Consider the following 18,225-nt stretch of genomic DNA (forward strand, 5'->3'; position numbering starts at 1 on the left):
CATTATGGCACTGCAGGAGGCCCAGGATGGTCATGTCGTCTAAGGAATGGGAGGGGGAGTTAAAATGGTTCGCAACTGGGAGGTACAGTTGTTTATTGCAAACCGAGCGTAGGTGTTCTGCAAAGATATCCCCAAGCCTTTGCTTGGTTTCTCCACTTCATAGAGGAAGCCACAACGGGTACAGCGGATGCAGTATACCACATTGGCAGATGTGCAGGTGAACATCAGCTTGACGTGGAAAGTTATCTTGGGGCCTGGGATGGGGGTGAGGGAGAAGGTGTGGGGGCAATGTAGCACTTCCTGCGGTTGCAGGGGCAAGTGCCGGGTGTGGTGGGGTTGGAGGGGAGTGTGGAGTGGACAAGGGAGTTCTGGAGAGAGTGGTCTCTCCGGAAGGCAGACAAGGGTGGGGATGGAAAAATGTCTTTAGTGGTGGGGTTGGATTGTAGATGGTGGAAGTGTTGGGGGATGATGCATTGTATCTGGAGGTTGGTGGGGTGGTATGTAAGGACGAGAGGGATTCTCTTTTGGCGGTTATTGCGGGGACATGGTGTGATGGATGAGTTACGGGAAATGCGGGAGACACGACAAGGGCGTTCTCCACCACCACGGCAGGGAAGTTGCAGTCCTTGAAGAACGAGGAATTCTGGGAGTGGAATGCCTGATCCTGTGAGCAGATGCGGCGGAGACGAAGGAATTGGGAATAGGGGATGGAATTTTTGCAAGAAGGCGGTTGGGAGGAGGCGTATTCCATGTAGCTGTGGGAGTTGGTGGGCATGAAATGGACATCGGTTTCTATGTGGTTGCCTGAGAGGTTCAGGAAGGTATGGGATGTGTTGGAGATGGTCCAGGTGAACTTAAGGTTGAGGTGGTAGGTGTTGGTGAACTGGATGAACTGTTCGAGCTCCTCTTGGGAGCATGAGGCAGTGCCAATACAGTCATCAATGTAATGGAGAAAGAGTTGGGTTTTAGGGCCGATGTAGGTGCGGAAGAGGGACTGTTCCACGTAACCCACAAAGAGGCAGGCATAGCTTGGGCCCATGAGCCTTCTCTGCCATTTGATACAATCTTATCTCGGCTTCAGATCCACTTTTCTGCCTGCTGTCCTTCCAACCCATTACGAATTAAAAATCTGCCTTCCTCCTCCTTAAATTTACTCCCAGCATCAATTGTTGTTTGGGTAGTGAATTCCACAAGATACACAACCCATTGAGAGAAGTAATTTTTGCTCATCCTTGTTTTAAATATGTGACCCTTTAAAGCTGTGACCTCTTGTTCTAGATTGCCTCACATGAGAAAACATCCTTTCTACGTCTATTCTGTCAATCCCTGACAGCATCTTATACACCTCAATTAGATCACCTCTCATTCTTGTAAACAACTGGCTGAATGGTAGCAGGCAGAGGTTGATGGTTGAGGTGTGTTTTTCTGAATACAAATTTGTGTCCAGTGGAGTCTCACAGGGGTTAGTGATGGGGCCCTTGCTGTTTGTGGTTTAAATAAATAATTCAGATGTGAATGTAGGAAGATTTTCTGATTTGTTTTTCCGATTTGTATAAACAATTTGGAGATGGAGTGTGGAGGGCAAAATCTTTAAATTTGAAAATAATACTAAGTGAGAGAGAGTAATGAATTGTGAGAATACTACTGCATGACATTGATAAGCTGGCAAAATGGGTGGACACCTGGCAGATGAATTCTGTTGCAGAGAAATGTGAGGTAATGCATTTAGGTAGAACAAATACAGAGAGACAATACAGGCTCAATGATACAACTTTGAGGGGAGTATAGGAACAGAAGAACTGCAGGGTTCAAGTGCATAACATTTCTGAAGGTGGTCAGGCAAATGGGAACAGTTATTAGAAAGGCCTGTGTGATCATTAAGTTTATAAATGAAGGCATAGAGTATAAAAACAAAGAAGTGATGCTATACCTCTACACATCATTGGCACTAAGTACTATGTTCAATTCTGGGCACCTTATTTAAGGAAGGATGTTAAAGCCCTGGAGAGAATCCGAATGAAATTTACTAGAATGATGGCAGGAATGATGGATTTTAGATACAAAGAAATATTGGAGAAATTGGGCTTATTCTTCTTGAGAAAGAGATCGGTAAAGACAAATGTAGGCCTCTTACAGAAAGAAATGGGAAATGTATAATAGGGGACAAAGAAGTGGCTAAGGAACTGATTACATACTTTGGTTCTATCTTCATAAAAGAGGACACAAATCAGATACCACAATTGTTGGAGGTTGCAAGATTTAGTAACAGGGAAGAACTGAGGGAGATCAATATTAGTAGAGAAATGGTGCTGGGAAAATTGTTGGGATTGAAGGTCATTAAATCCCTAGGGCCTGATAATCTACATCCCACAATACTGAAGGAAGCAGCTTTAGGAATGGTAGATGCATTAGTGGTCATCTTTCAAGATTCTATAGACTCTGGAAGAGTCCCTGCAGATTGAAGGGTGGCTGATGTCACTTTAATATTCAAAAAGGAAAGTAGAAGGAAAGCAGGGAATTGTAGACTGGTGAGCCGAACATCAGTAGTGGGGAAAATTCTCAAATTCATTGTCAAGAATTTTATAGCGGAGCATTTAGAAAGCAGTGGCTGGATCAGACAGATTTATAAAAAGGAAATCATGCTTGACAAATCTGTTGGAATTCTATGGAGATGTATCTAGTAAAATTGACATGGGGGAACCAGTTGATGTAGTATATTTGGACTTCCAGAAAGCGTTTGACAAAGTCCCACATAAGAGATTAATATGCAAGATTAAAGCCCTTGGGATTGTGGAAAATGTATTGAGATTTGTAAGAAACTGATTGGCAGAGAGGAAACAAAGAGTAGGAATTAATAGGTCTTTTTCAAATTGGCAGGCAGTAACTAGTGGGGTGCCACTGGGATTGGTGCTGGGAGCCCAGTTATTCACCGTATACATTAATAATTTGGATGAGGGAAAAAATGTAACATCTCCAAGTTTGCAGATGATACCAAGTTGGGTGAGAGGGTGAACTATGACAAAGCTGCAGAGATCCTTCATTATGATCTCAACAAGTTGGGTGAGTGGGCAAATCAATGTCAGATGCAGCATAATTAATAAATGTGAGGTCACATTTAGAAGCAAAAACATGGCCGTCAATTGGGAGAGGGGAGTGTGCAGTGGGAACTGGATGTCGTTATACACCAGTCACAGAAGATAAGCATGCAGACACAGCAGGCACTAAAAAAGGCAAATGTTGTGTTGGCCTTCATTGCGAGAGGTTTTGAGTGCAGGAGCATGTGTTGTTACAGTTGTACAGGGCCTTGGTGAGACCACACCTAGAATATTGCATGCAATTTTAGTATCCTTTTCTGAGGAAGGATGCTCTTGCTCTCAAGGCAGTGCAGCAAAGGTTTACTGGGCTGATTCCGAGGATGGCGGGTCTGACACATGAGGTGAGATTGACTAGGTTGGGATTATTTTCATGAGAGTTCAGACGAATGGGAGGGGTAGTCTCATAGACATTTATAAAATTCTAACAGGACTGGACAAGGTAGATGCAGGGAAGATGTTCTCGATAGTGGGTGTGTCCAGGACCAGCGGTCACTTCATGAGGATTCAGGGTAGATTATTTAGGATGGGGATGAGGAGACATTACTTCACCTATAAATTGGTGAGCCTGTGGAATTCATTACCACAGGAAGTAGTTGATGCCAGAACAGTTAATGTATTCAAGAGGCAACTAGATATAACACTTGGGGCCAATTGGATCAAAGGTTATGGGCAGAAAGTAGGGTTAGGCTATTGAGTTGATCAGCCCTGATTGTGAAGAATGGCAGAGCAGACTTGAAGAGTTGAATGGCCTCATCCTACTCCTATCTTCTATATTTCTATGAGCAGAGAAGTTTGAAAGGTGACCTTATTGAGGTGCTCAAAAGTATGGACAATTTTGACAGTATAAAGAATGATATTCTGTTTCCACTAGTTGGTATGACAGTAATTAGGGGTCACAATTTCAAGACTGTTGGCAAGATAACAATGAGTGAGATGGGGAGATACTTTTTGACTCAGACAGTTGTTAGGATTTGGAATGCATGCCTAGGAGAGTGATGGAGGCAAATTCCAAAGGAAATTTCAAAAGGGCTGAGAATGAAACATGCTGGATAGGTGTTTTGGAAGGCAGCACTTTGAAAAGTACATTGCCTGTACTTTTTATTAGACATTCAGTTTTGTTAGCAATCCTCATACATACATTTCCTGACAACATGCAGATTAAAATTGAAAATTATTGCTAATTTGTTTCAAAAAGAACAAACATTTTAACTTCTATTTCAAACTAACTCAGTTTCTACAGAAAGTACACTTGCACCTCAAAAGTGTATTATCTATTAGATTACCTGTTTGTAATTTTTTTTGAGATTTGGAGTAATGTATATTTTAGTCAGAAAGCATCACCATTCTTTAGATTTTTTAAATTAGTAATGTGGAGCACATTAATTCCTAGGATGTTCAAGGCATTTCTGAAGGACAGCTTACAAGAATTCTGGATACTGTTGATTCTGACAGAGAAGAAAAGTCTAAAGTGTTCCCAAACTTTTATCTTTATCGTGAAAGCTTGTCACGCAAAGTTGAGGATAAGATTAAAGGCAAAGAGGATCTTTGCCGTTTAAAAAGTAAGCTTATTGTATTGCTATGTCACTATGGTTTACCTAATACTTTTTCTAATGACAATGCAAAACTACTGGTTTTGTTATGATGCAAAAAATATAAAATTTATGCTAATATACCCATTCATTATAAATCTGAACGGTCATTCACTAGTTTGATTTAGTCATTTGGAAAGACATATAACTCTCTTGAAATTTTTCATTGTTAATCATTTCAGGTCAACTTTGAAAAAGGACATGTGATGCAAAATACATGAATTCTTCAACTGTGAATAGGTCAATAGTTTGAAAGGGGAATGAAGAGGAAAATGGGCTGATAAAATGAATATGAATTACAAGAGTCAACATAAATAGAACACAAAAATGTTGTACCACCTCATAAATAGTATGCTCAAGTAAAAGATGGAGTGGGTCCTATTTTGGGGGCATAGATAGCAATAGCTTAGAAGCAATAAGACAAGGCTAGAACACTTAATGATTATACTTTGTATCAGTGTCAACTGTGGGAGAGGAATTTCCTGCTTACAACTATATAGTCAGTGTGCTAAAGTGATCACAGTTGAGCCCCATATTGCGAGCTTACCCCTTTGCTTTGTTTTAAAATTTCCGATAAGTCTTTAGAGGACTCCTGCAGCTTTAGATGTCCCCTTTATTCATCTTTCTAACTAGGCAACTCCCACTTCTGAGATTGCTGCTGTCAGTGGTGCCTCTGATTGGCCCTCTAACCTGGGGATTGCACCCTGCTTATTATTTACATGGGGATCCCAGAGGTGACCATCGAATTGGCCACTTCCTCAATAATTGCCCTTTGGTTCGTATGCCTAGATGTATATATTTATGAAATGTATTTTCGTCCAAGTGTAACATTGGGACCCACAAACAAACACAAATTATTCTCTTCATTATCCTTTCTGCCTGAATTTACAGGTGAGTCATAAATTTGAAACATGGCACATGTGTGTCAATTGTGGATTAAAGTGGCAATGTTTATTTCAAGAAATAAGGATGTAGATTTATACTAGGGGGGACTCCATTCCATTTGTCAATTTTAATGTTTCTGTATCCACAGATAAATTTGCAAGCAGGATAAGTGGAAAATCAGACAATGTATTGAGTAAAGTCTCACAGCCATCTTGTTCCAAGATCTGTAAAACAAAAGCACCTTCTCCTAAGTTATCTTCGACAACATTGAGGTATTTTCAAAGCTTTTTCTATTAAGTACATTTCAATATAAGGCAATGAGGCAATATAAACTAAGACAGATAATTCTAAATAGTGTGTGGGCACATTTAAACTGGAGAATATGTATGCACAAAGTATTGAAGGTGGCAGGGCAGTTTGAGGAAGTGATTAAAAAGGCATTCAGTACCCTGAGCTTATTTATAAATAGAAACATTGAATACAGAACTGAGAACTTACAAACCATTGGTTTGACCTCAATTGAAGCAGTCTTTCTAATTCTAGTACCACACTTTAGGAAACAATACCAAGGGTACTGGAAAGATTTTATGAGAATGATTACAGGGATGAAGGAAATACATAGATTGGAGAAGATTTAGTGTTCTCCTTTGAGAATCAAAGAATCCCTACAGTGTGGAAGCAAGCTGTTCAGCTCATCGAGTCCACACTAATCCTCCAAAGAGCATCCCACACAGACCCTCCGACTCTCCCACAGATAAGGAGACATGTACCGGACCATAGCCCTGCCTCTTACCCACATACTTGTTTGACCCACCTTACCTACCTGAATTTTATATGTCATGGGCCTGGATCTTGTGTGGATTATACGTTTTACCCATGCAGGGCCATTCCCATTGTTTTAACACCAAACTTTGCCCCCTGAAGTAAATGCCTGTCTAGCTTAGAGGAGTCTTTTGTCCAGCATTGGCATTGCTGAAGCTATTTCATCTTTCCCAAAGGACAGAAAGGATCAGATTTAACCTGTTTTTGCCCCATTAGCAACTCTGCTGGAGCTGTTCCTGTAGTTGCGTGAGGGGTGTTCCTACAATCAAACTGGTACAGTTTGGCATTGAATGAAGCTGTAGGCTGTGTTTTTAAGCCTGTCTTCAAAGTTTGGACTGCTCTTTCCATCAAGCCGTTGGATGATGGATGATGTGCAGCTGTCCTTACATGCCAATTTGATTTTCGGAAAGTCAACTCTCAACTTTTGTTACTCATCATATATTTCCCACTGTCCTAATTAAAAAATATACAAAAGGCAGTCGGTCTTCACTAACAGGCTATAAAATTCATAATATTTATTCTATTATCAAGTTAGTTATATGTTAAGTTCTTTATCTACCCCTACTGTTAGCATTCTTTAGCTAATGAGTGGTGAGCAATTTGTTTCTTACACTGTGCACTAAGAATTCCTTTAATGAAAAGGGGAAAGCCATTTGAAACTAATTAACTTTCACATCTATATTTAAATCTTTTATTCTAATGATTTTAGTGATCTTTGTATTTTTATTATATAAATGTATTCATAATTGTGTTGAAATCTATCTCTGTGATTATCTGAAGAAACTTTAACCAGTACCTACTTCTTAATATTGTGAATAATTTCAAAGAAACAACTAATTACTCTGAAATGACTTTAACTGTTGTTTTCACAACCATAGGCCTAGGCTGCCAGTATGCTATCTTCTGGGATGAGATTTACGCCCCTTGTCCTGACTAACTCTTCATCTAATGGGACAACGTCCTTTCATTAATGAGACTGGAGTAAATGTAGTTTAAGGAACTTGTTTGATCCTCCAGATTTTTGTAAGCCATAATGCCATTAACTCATTGGTATTTGTTATTATAGGAGCTCATTTTTCCCTTCAACGTTTATTACAAATGTTCAAGTCGTCTGTCCTTGGATGTTTCTTATCAAACTGTCTCTAACAAACCTTTTTGCAGCTGGTGTTTGTGCAGGACTTTCTTTCACCTTGGAATAACCCCTGTTCAAAAGTACCATAGTGTCAACTCATGATCTCACTTAAATGCTGGATCAGGCTTTTAATTCTGCTTAGCTACTTATCAGTCATTTTATGTCTCTCAGTTATGGGCGGCCCTAACAAGATCCACTAGCTGACATCATTCCAATTATTATAATCACTTGTGTTTGTTTTTTTAATCTGTTCTTTAAGTAGTATAAAACAAGTTTCCTTAAGCCTATGTCTCAACTTTATAATTTAAGTTTCATGAATGATCTCATCAGACTGTCAACTGTTGCCTTAATAGTTAATGTCTCGAATGAGCAAATAAAAATGGGGTGTGGGAGTTTGGTTTTAAATTAATAGGATCAATTCACAAGTGTCCTTAGACTCCAGTTGCTAAAAGTAAGCATGCAGGTACAGCAATGAAGAAAGCAAAGCATATGTTGGCCTTCAAAGTGAGAGGTTTTTGAGTGTAGGAGCCAGGATTTCGCTATTGTCATACAGGTCTTGGTGACATTACACCTAGTGTATTGTAATGTGAGGTATTGGTGTTGGATTTGGGGGGACAACAAAGTCAAAAATCAATGACACCAGGTTATTGTCCAAACACAAGATTTTGGAGTCTGGCTCCTTCAGGTGTGTTAGTGAGAGAGGTGGCATCAGTTACAAAATTGAAAAGAAAAAGATCAAAGGGTAATAGAACTGATGTGAATGTATTTTTTTTCTTTATTCATTCATGGGGTAAGGGCAATACAGCATTTATTGCCCAGAGGGCAGTTAAGAGTCAACATATTGTTGTGGATCTGGAGTCACATGTACACCAGGTAAGGATAGCAGTTTCCTTCCCTAAAGGACATTAGTGAACCAGCTGGGCTTTTCCCAACAATCAGCAATGGATTTATGGTCATCATTAGACTTATTTCCAGATACTTACTGAAATCAAATTCCACTATTTGCCATGACAGGATTTGAACCCTGGTCCTCAGAACATTATCTAGTCTCTGGATGAACAGTGCAGCAATAATACAACGAGGCCATTGCCTCCCCTAACAAACCTAAGATGGCTATTAAATCTTTAAGCAGTTAGAAAGGAAATGCAGGTTTCGATTAATTAATACGCAAATAACAGAATTTATTTCAAATCACTTCCCCAAGATAACTAAAGGTTTTATCAGTATACTAGAATTGTTGTGTAGTGTCCAATTATCCATTGTCTTAGTGTCTGCACGGTTTCACCTCAGGGCATCCTTGCCTGTAGCTAGACAATGTTGACCAAGACACAACGAGTATCTGCCATGCACATGGTGGGTGGTCTTCCCACGTATGATGGCAGTGTCCATGTCAATAATGTGACATATCTGGCAGAGTTTGCCGTGACAGGATTGTATGGTGTTGTGGTTGATGTTGGCCTAAAGGCTGGGTAGGTTGCTGCAAACAGTGACCTGTTTAAGGTTTGGCCGTTGTTTGAAGGTGAGAAGGGGAGGCATAGGGAAGATCTTGACAAGGTGTTTATCGTCATCAATAATGTGTTGAAGGCTGTGAAGAACATGGAGTAGTTTCTCCGCTCCCGAGAAGTACTGAATGACGAAGCGTACCCTATCGTTTGTATCCTGTCCCTGTCTTCTGAGGAGGTCATTATGGTTTTTTGCTGTGGCATGTTGAAACTGGCGATGGATGAGTTGAGCATTGTATCTCGTTCTTATTGAGGGGCTCCTTCAAGATCTTCAGGTAGACTGATTCTAAACAGGGCCACACACCTAAAATACATTGTCTGATCTGAGATATCACTGCTGGTAAACTGATATTTATCTTGGGGCAGTGACTTGAATGAAATTCTGGGATTTGAATATTTATCAGTCGAAACCCATATCTCCTTTCTAACTGTTTAAAGACTTAACAGCCATCTTAGGTTCATTCAGTATATTCATATCAGTTCTATGACCCTTTGATCTTTTGCTTGTAAATTCCATGTCTGATGCCACCTCTCTCACTAACAGCTGAAGAAGGACTGAGACTCCGAAAGCTTGTGTTTTCAAATAAACCTGTTGGCATATATCCTGGCATCATGTGAGTTTTGACCTAGGGTATTGTGTGTAGTTTTGGCCTGCTTATCTATGGAATGATGTTCTGGCTAAGATGAAGTGTAACAAAGGCTTACTGAACTGATTCCTGGGATGGCAGGAGTGATGTATGAATGGATCAGTTGGGGCAAGAGTCACTTTAGCTTAGAAGAAAGAGGGGGTGGATCTCATAGAACCTGACAAAATTCTAACAGGTCTAGACAAGGTAAATGCAGGAAGGATGTTTCCAATGATTAACAAGTCCAGAATCAAGAGTTATAGCCTATAGATTTGAGGTAGGCATTTTATGACCAAGATGTTTAGAAAAGCCATTTGGCCCATTGCATTTGCGCCAGTCAGAAACAACTAACTAACCATTCTAATCCCATTTTCCAGCCTTTGTCCCATAGCCTTGTACGCCTAGGCATTGCAAGTGCTCATCTAAATTAAATGATATGAGGGTTTTTTGCCTCTGACACTTTTATATGTAGACCCTCCAGATTCTCATCACACTATGGGTGAAAAAGGCTTTCCTGAAATCCCTAAACCTTCAGCCCCAACCCAAACTGTATGTTCCCTGACTATTGATCCCTCCTTCAAGGGAAAATGTTTCTTCCTGCGTCCCATAATGTTATACATCTCAAACATGTTACCTCACAATCTCCTCTGCTTGAAGAAAAACAACCCTGCCCATCTAAACTCTCTTCATAACAAAGTCTCCAGGCCAGACAACATCCTCTGCACCCTCACTGCTGCCATATTATCCCCCTGTAATTTGATACGAGAATTGCACACAATACTCGAGCTGTGGCCAAATCTGTCTTTTATCTGGTTCCAACATAATGTTCCTGCTCTTAAAACCTCTGCCTCGACTAATAAAGTTAAGTATTCCTTATGCCTTCTTAACCATTTTATCCATTAATCCTGATATTTTAAGCACTGGTACACATGCACACCAAGGTCCTTTTAATCCTGGGAACTTTTAGAGGCTTAGAGTCATACAACATGAGAAAACAGACTCTTCGGTCCAAACTAATCCATGCTGACCAGGTATCCCACATTGAAGTGGTCCCATTTGCATGTGTTTGGCCCACATCCCTCTAAACCTTTCCTATTTATGTACCTGCCCAAATGTCTCTTAAATTTTGTAGCTGTACCCACTACTAGCACTTTCTCTAGCAGTTCATTCCATATATGCAGTGCCTTTTATGTAAAATAGTTGCCTCTCTGGTCTCTTTTAAATCTTTCACTTCTCACCTTAAACCAATGCCCTTTAGTTTTGGACTCCCCCGCTCTAGGGAAAGGACCTTTGTTATTCATCTTATCCATGCCCCTCATTATTTTATAAACCTCTATAAGTTTCCATGTCTTACTCCACAGTAAACACAGAGATGAAATATTTGTTTAGTATGCTTGTTTGTCCTGGCCAAGTACATCACCTCACATCTATCTGGATTCAATTCCATTCGCTACTGATCGGCCCATCTGACTAGCCTGCTATATCCTCTTGCAATCCAAGGCTATGAACCACAAACAGCAAGAATTTGTGGGACCGAACTAGTCACCGACTTCCAGTCAGAAAAAGACCCCTCAACCATCACCCTCTGTCTCCAACCACTCAACTGATTCTGGATCTAGTTTGCCAATTTTGTTTTGATCCACAGGTTCTTATCTCTCCTGTCTGTTTCACCTGTGGGACCTTATCAAAAGAGATGCTGAAGTCCAGGTAGACAATAGAGTGCAACCGGCAAGAGCGTACAAGTGCTGGGAGGTGAGCTAATGTGAGAGTTTAGGCATGTGGTGGAGGAAGACATTGTTGTGTCTTATCTAACCATTTTTGCAATGGGCTGCTTTGTGGTTGAGGTGCTGTTGCTTAGACCTAAGAGCAGTCCTAGTTGAATACCAGACTTTGTTGAGGGCGGTGAGCAGCAATAAAGTAAGGGTAAGGTAAGACCATTTTTTTCCCCCCTAAGTCTGCTAGTTATTGAAGCAGCAAAGATGGCAGCTAGTGGAGTAGTATGCACCTCCTGTCAGATGTGGAAGATCAGGGAGCAGCCAAGTATTCCTGGCAACCATGTCTGGAAGGATGTCTGGCTACAGCTCCTCAGACTACATGGATTGGTTGAAGCGACAGTTGGAGGAGCTGAGGAAGAAACAGGAGGCAGGGAGTGTGATAGATAATAGCTTCAGGGAGGTGGTTGCACCACAAGTACTGTCACGTAGATGGGGGATCACCAGGAGAGATAAGCAGGTAATGCAGGAGTCTCCTGTGGCTGTCCCAAATTATTATATTGTTTTGTAAGCAAAAATCAGAGTTAATGTTTCATGTCCGGTGATCCTTCCGCAGAACAGGTCCTGTGGAAGGGTTACTGGACCCAAAATGTTAACTCTGATCTTTTCTTCACAGATGCTGCTAGACCTGCTGAACTTCCAATAACTTCTGTATTTTGTTCCTGATTTACAGCACCTGCAATTCTTTTAGTTTTTATACTGTTTTGGATAGTACTGGGAGGAAATAGCAGCAGGGTAAAGCAGGGTATGGCAAAGCCCAAGCGAGCAATTGTGATAGGGAAGTCTCTAGTCAGGGGCATAAGCAGGCATTCCTGGGACCATGAGCAAGACTCAAGGATGATATGTTCCCTCCCTGGTACCAGTATCAAGGACGTCTCAGAGTGATTGCGGCAAATTCTCAAAAGGGAGCCTGAGCAGCCAGATGTCATTGTACATGTTGGAACCAATGACGTAGGAGGAAAAAGGAATGAGGCACCAGAGGAATCTCAACATGATGTGAGTACAGTTACAAAATTTAAAAGACCTTCCAACATACATGGATAGGAAAGGTTTAGAGGGATGTGAGCCGAATGCAGGCAAATAGTACTAGTTTAGAATACCTGATTCGTATGGATGAGTTGGGCTGAAGGCTCTGTTTCTGTGCCATATGACTGTACAATTCTACATGAAAAACATTGCTCTAATCTATACACACCTGTTTACCTCTACAAAAAAAATTCACTCAAGTTGGTCAGACATGACTTCCCTGAACAAAACCATGCTGACTTAGTTGATTAATCACTACCTCTCCAAATGCAGATTAATTGTGTCCCTCAGAATTCTTCTCTGCCGCTGTGTTTAGAATATCTGGCCTGTAGTTTCCCTTGCTCCCTTCTTGAAAAATAGTACCACATTGGTTGCCTTCTAGTCCCCCGACATCTTGCCTGTGGCTAGAGAAGAATTGAAAATTTTCCAGCGCCCATGTTATATTCTTCCTTGCCTCATTCAACAACCTGGGATACATTTCATTCAGTCTGGATACTTACCAATTTGTAAGGCTACCAGCCTAGCAGAACTTCTTGTCTGTCTATGCTAATTTTTTCAACAATATCCCTGATATTTAATCCCATATTTTTCCTCGCATTGGTGAACACCAATCCAATGCATTCCTTTGAACCCCAGTTACATATTCTGGCTCCACACATAAATTATCACTATGGCCCTTAACAGGCCCAATCTTTCACTCCTTTTACCCTGAGTGTACTTGTAAAATACTTGGGATTTTCCTCTATTTCATTACCAGTATTCTTCCGTAGCCCCTTTTAGAACAAAGAACAAACAAAGAACAAAGAAAATTAAAGCACAGGAACAAGCACTTCGGCCCTCCAAGCCTGTGCGGATCGAGATCCTCTGTCTAAACCTGTCATCTAGTTTCTAAGGGTCCGTATCCCTTTGCTCCCTGCCCATCCATGTAACTGTCCAGATACATCTTAAAAGACACTGTCATGTCTGCGTCTACCACTTCTGCTGGCAACGCGTTTGATGCACCCACCACCCTCTGCGTCAAGAACTTTCCACGCATATCTCCCTTAAACTTTCCTCCTCTCACTTTGAACTCATGACCCCTAGTAATTGAGTCTCCTACTCTGGAAAAAAGCTTCTTGCTATCCACCTTGTCTATAACCCTCATGATTTTATAGACTTCAATGAGTCCCCCCCTCGATCTCTGTCTTTCTCATGAAAATAATCCTAATCGACTCAACCTTTCTTCATAGCTAGCTCCCTCCATACCAAGCAACATCCTGGTGAACCTCCTCTGCACCCTCTCCAAAGCATCCACATCCATTTGGTAATGTGGCGACCAGAACTGTACGCAGTACTCTAGATGTGGCCGAACCAAAGTCTTATACAACTGTAACATGACCTGCCAACTCTTGTACTCAATACCCCGTCTGATGAAGGAAAACATGCCATATGCCTTCTTAACCACTCTATTGACCTGCATTGCCACCTTCAGGGAACAATGGACCTGAACACCCACATCTCTCTGAACATCAATTTTCCCCAGGACTTTTCCATTTGCTGTATAGTTTGCTCGTGAATTAGATCTTCCAAAATGCATCCTATTTAGTTCTCCTAATATCCTTTCTAAATTCCCTCTTGCACATTCTATACTTCTCCAGGGCCTCTGCTGTTTTGAGACCTCGTATTTGCTGTAAGCCTCCCTTTTTCACTTAATCCAATGTCCAAATATTCCTCAATATTCAGTGTTCACAGAAATTGATGGTTCCTTCCTTTCTCTTTACTAGAATTTATTCATGCTATACACTCCATATTTCCTTCTTAAATGTACCCCATTGTTTTTAGACAGATTTATTTGAAGGTATCTGCACCCAATCGCTCTGGCCAACTTGTATCTGATCTTATTAGAATCATCCTTCCCTTTGTTGAAAAGTTTTATTTCAGACCCATCCTTCTCCTGTTCCTTTATTGCCTTGGATCTAACAGAGTCATATGTTAAGACTGCTGTCTACAAAATGCTCCCCACTGATACTTAAAACACTTGCTTAGCTTCATTCATCTGAAATTGTCTAGGACTGCCCTCTCTGTTGTAAGAGCCTCAAAAAGCCGACTTGCTTGCATTTTCACAATTCCAATTTCTCCAATGACTACCTCAGTTAATGTTGAAGAAGTTAACTTATCTGTTACCTTTACACTCCCTGAAATTTGCCTACATATCTAATTTTGTATTTCTCTTGGATTTTTCAGGCATCTTCAGCATTGCTCCTTTTTTCTTAGGTTCTACCAATAGGGCTTCATTTGACTTCAATTCTCTGATGAAAATTGTGACACCTCCTACTCGTTTAACTCCTTCCATATCTCATCTGAAGACTTTGTATCCTGGAATATTGAGGTCCTAGTCCTGCCCGTGTCTCAACTATGCGTCAGTGACAACAATGACATCAGACACTGGGCGGCAAGGTGGCTCAGTGGTTAGTACTGCAGCCTCACAGCACCAGGGACCCGGGTTCGATTCCAGCCTCGGGTGACCGTCTGTGCGGAGTTTGCATATTCTCCCCATGTCTGTGTGGGTTTCTTCTGGGTGGTCTGGTTTCCTCCCACAGCCCAAAGATGTGCAGGCTAGGTGGATCAGCCATGCTAAATTGCCTGTTGTGTTCAGGGATGTGTGCGTTGTAGGGGGATGGATCTGGGTGGGATGCTTCAATGGGCGGTGTGGACTTGTTGGGCCGAAGGGCCTGGTTCCACACTGTAGGGAATCTAAAAAAAAACCACATGTTTTAATTTGTGCCCTGAACTCATCTGTTTTGTCTGTCAGGCACCTTATATTAAAATAAATACTATCTAACCTTGGCAAACTCTCTTATGCCTTCACTACCGTATAATATCTAAGCCTTTCTGACTCACTTGCAGTCACTTTTAATTTTGGCTATTCATCTTCCGCTGCTTAACATTCTCTGTGGACCTCAAGTTAGTTTAAACCCTTCCAAGCAGCACAAGCAGGCCTTTCCATAAGGATGCTGGTCCCATTCCTGCTGAGCTGCAATCCATCAGCTTTGTACAGGTCCAACTGCCCCCCAGAGTAGCCCCAATGTCCAGGAAATATAAATCATTTCTCCAGCCCTACATTCATCTGGACTAACCTCCTATTCCTAACAAAAACAGAAATTGCTGGAAAAACTCAGTAGGTCTGGCAGCATAAGTGGAGAGACAGCAATGGTAACATTTCGGGTTCAGTGATCCTTCTTCAGAACTGATGGTAACTAGGAAAAGGTTGATATTTATGTAGAAGGTGGAGATGAGGGGGGAGGGAGAAATAGGGAATTAATGGACATGGAGCAAGGAGAGAAAAAATATTTTGATAGACAAACGATTGGGTAAAAGACAGCTTGAAAGAATGAATAGCCACTCATGGGGACTATTAATGTTAACGGATCTGAAGAAGGGCCACTGGACCCAAAATGCTAAACCTCCATAGATGCAGCCAGACTTCTTATATTCCTGCAGCAATTTCTGTTTCCGTTCCTGATCTCTAAAGCCTGGGAGTCAATGGGTTTGTAGGGGATATTTTTGGCCAACCTGTCCCCAGAAATGGAAATGAGAAAGGGAAGGGAGGAGTCATGGAGTCAAACAGGATCATCAGAATTAGTGGTATATGGACAGTGAAGCTGGTTATCTAACATTACAAAGAGGTCTTGATCATTAAGGTCAATGGGCTGAGGAGTGGCAGATTGAATTTAATTCGGATAAATGCAGGGAAATTACAGTTTGGTAAAACAAACAAGGGCAGGACTTTCACAATTAATGGTAGAGCCCTAGATAGTGTTGTAGAACAGAAAGACCTATGGGTACGTAGTTCTTTGGAATTTGCATTACAGGTAGACTGGTTGGTTAAGAAGGCATTTAGCACACTTGCCTTCATTGCTCAAGTCTTTGAGTAAAGGAGTTGGAATGTCATGTTGATGTTGTGCTGGACATTGGTGAGACCTCTTCTGGAGTGCTGTGTGCACTTCTGGCTACCCTGTTACAGGAAGGATATTATTAAACTAGAGAGGGTTCAGGAAAGATTTAGCAGGATGTTTGATGAAGTTTGAGTTCTAGAAATAGGCTTGATTAACTGGGATTTTTTTCAATGGAGTGTACAACATTAATAGTGACTTTATAGAGGTTTAGAAAATCACGAGGGGCATAGAGATACGTGAGAGCAGGGTGGAAACTGGAAACAAAATAAAATAACTTTTCCAATTCTGGATGAGAGAGGGAAGTAACACTGATGATGTCATTGTTTTACTGGAGAACAAGTTGTTCATGGAGGCCAGAGTAGGACTAGAACAAGTAATGTTCCACATAATCCACAAAAGAGACAGGCGTAAATGGGGCCTGTGCAGGTACCTTTTGCCACACCTTTGAGCTGAAGAAAATGGGAGGAGTTAAAGTGAAGTTATTCAGAGTGAGGATATGCTCAGCCAACTGAAGGAGGGTGGTGGTTGATGGGGGCAGTACAGGCCTTTTTCCCAGGAAGAAGCATGGAGCACTGAGACCATCCTGATTGGGGATAGATGTGTAAAGGGATTGCATGCCCATGGTGGAGGGGAAGTGGCTGGAGTCTGAGAATTGGAATTCCTGAAACTGATGTAAAGTGTTAAAGGAATTGTGGATGCAAGTGGGAAGGGACTAGACAAACATAAAAAAAAATTGAGTCAAGAATAGGAAGAGACGAGTTCTGAGGGGCAGGATCAGGCAGAAATAATTGGTCTGCCCACGCAGTGCTGTTTTGTTGATTTTGGGAAGGAGGTAAAAGTGGAATGTGGGAGACTATGAGCTTGGAGGCAAAGGGAAGGAGATCATCAGATGAAATGAAGTTAGTGATTGTTGTGGATACAGTAACCTGGTTTCCATTGTGGGGTCATGGTCAGGGAGAGATAGGAGTTATCTGACAGCCAGCACTGAGCCTCCATATTTTAGAGGTAAGTATGCCAGACAACAACAGCCTATTTTATCCCATTCCTGTACTAACTCGCACATAGCATCAGAAGTTATCCAGAAAACACTACCTTTTGGGCCTTATTCTTTAATCATTCCTGGTTTTCTAAATTCTGCTTTCAGGACATCATCCCTTTTCCTTCCTATGTTAGTAGTACCAATATGTATCGCAATATCTGTCTGTTTGTAGCCCCCATCCCTTTGAGTGCCCTGCAGTCATTCAGTGACATCTCTAATACTAAGGATGCAACACAGCATCCTGGAGTTCCTCACCGCGGTAGAAATGCCTGTCTGTTGCCCTTACAGTTGCATCCCCTGATGCTATAGTGCTGTGTTTTTAATTCTTCCCACTTGTGTAGCTGATCCATCAATGATGCCATGAATTTAGCTGCTTTCTCCTGCAGTCATCTGCCCCAGCAGTATCCAAAATGGTACATATTTTAGAAAGGGGAATAGTTATAGTGAGGTCCTGTCTGCCCATGGATGCCATCAGACCTGCTGAGCTTTTCCAGCAATTTCTGTTTTTGCTTCTGGGCTCCTGTGCTAGTCAACCAAGCTCTTTCGGCTGGTTGAATCTTCACCTTGCAGCATAACCACCTCTCTGATCATACTGTCTACAACTTGTTCAGCATCATGGGTGCTTCACAATGAATTCACCAGCAGCTCAAGCTCCAAAATGCTGTATGCCAGTCTCTGCAGCTGGACACATTTTCTGCACTGAGCCAACTAACTACAGTCCTTTTTCACCATGGAGCCTCTTCCCCTGCTCCTGATTAACTCACCTACTGAGATTAACTGTCGAACATCTGTGCATTGACCA

The 18,225-nt window shown here is 41.5% G+C and overlaps 1 protein-coding gene across 1 annotated transcript in view; it reads left to right on the forward strand.

Annotated features, from left to right (window-relative positions):
- Nucleotides 1-3,415: 3,415 nt before the first annotated feature.
- Nucleotides 3,416-18,225, forward strand: part of LOC132209792 (cilium assembly protein DZIP1-like) — a 38,647-nt gene continuing 23,837 nt past the window's right edge. Inside the window, exons 1-3 of the mRNA XM_059646962.1 lie at nt 3,416-3,436; nt 4,486-4,654; nt 5,718-5,841. Coding sequence (XP_059502945.1) covers nt 3,416-3,436; nt 4,486-4,654; nt 5,718-5,841 — 314 coding nt within the window. The remainder of the gene's footprint in view (nt 3,437-4,485; nt 4,655-5,717; nt 5,842-18,225) is intronic.

The sequence above is a fragment of the Stegostoma tigrinum genome, chromosome 6 (genome assembly GCF_030684315.1).
Source record: "Stegostoma tigrinum isolate sSteTig4 chromosome 6, sSteTig4.hap1, whole genome shotgun sequence".
Taxonomy (NCBI): Eukaryota; Metazoa; Chordata; class Chondrichthyes; order Orectolobiformes; family Stegostomatidae; genus Stegostoma; species Stegostoma tigrinum.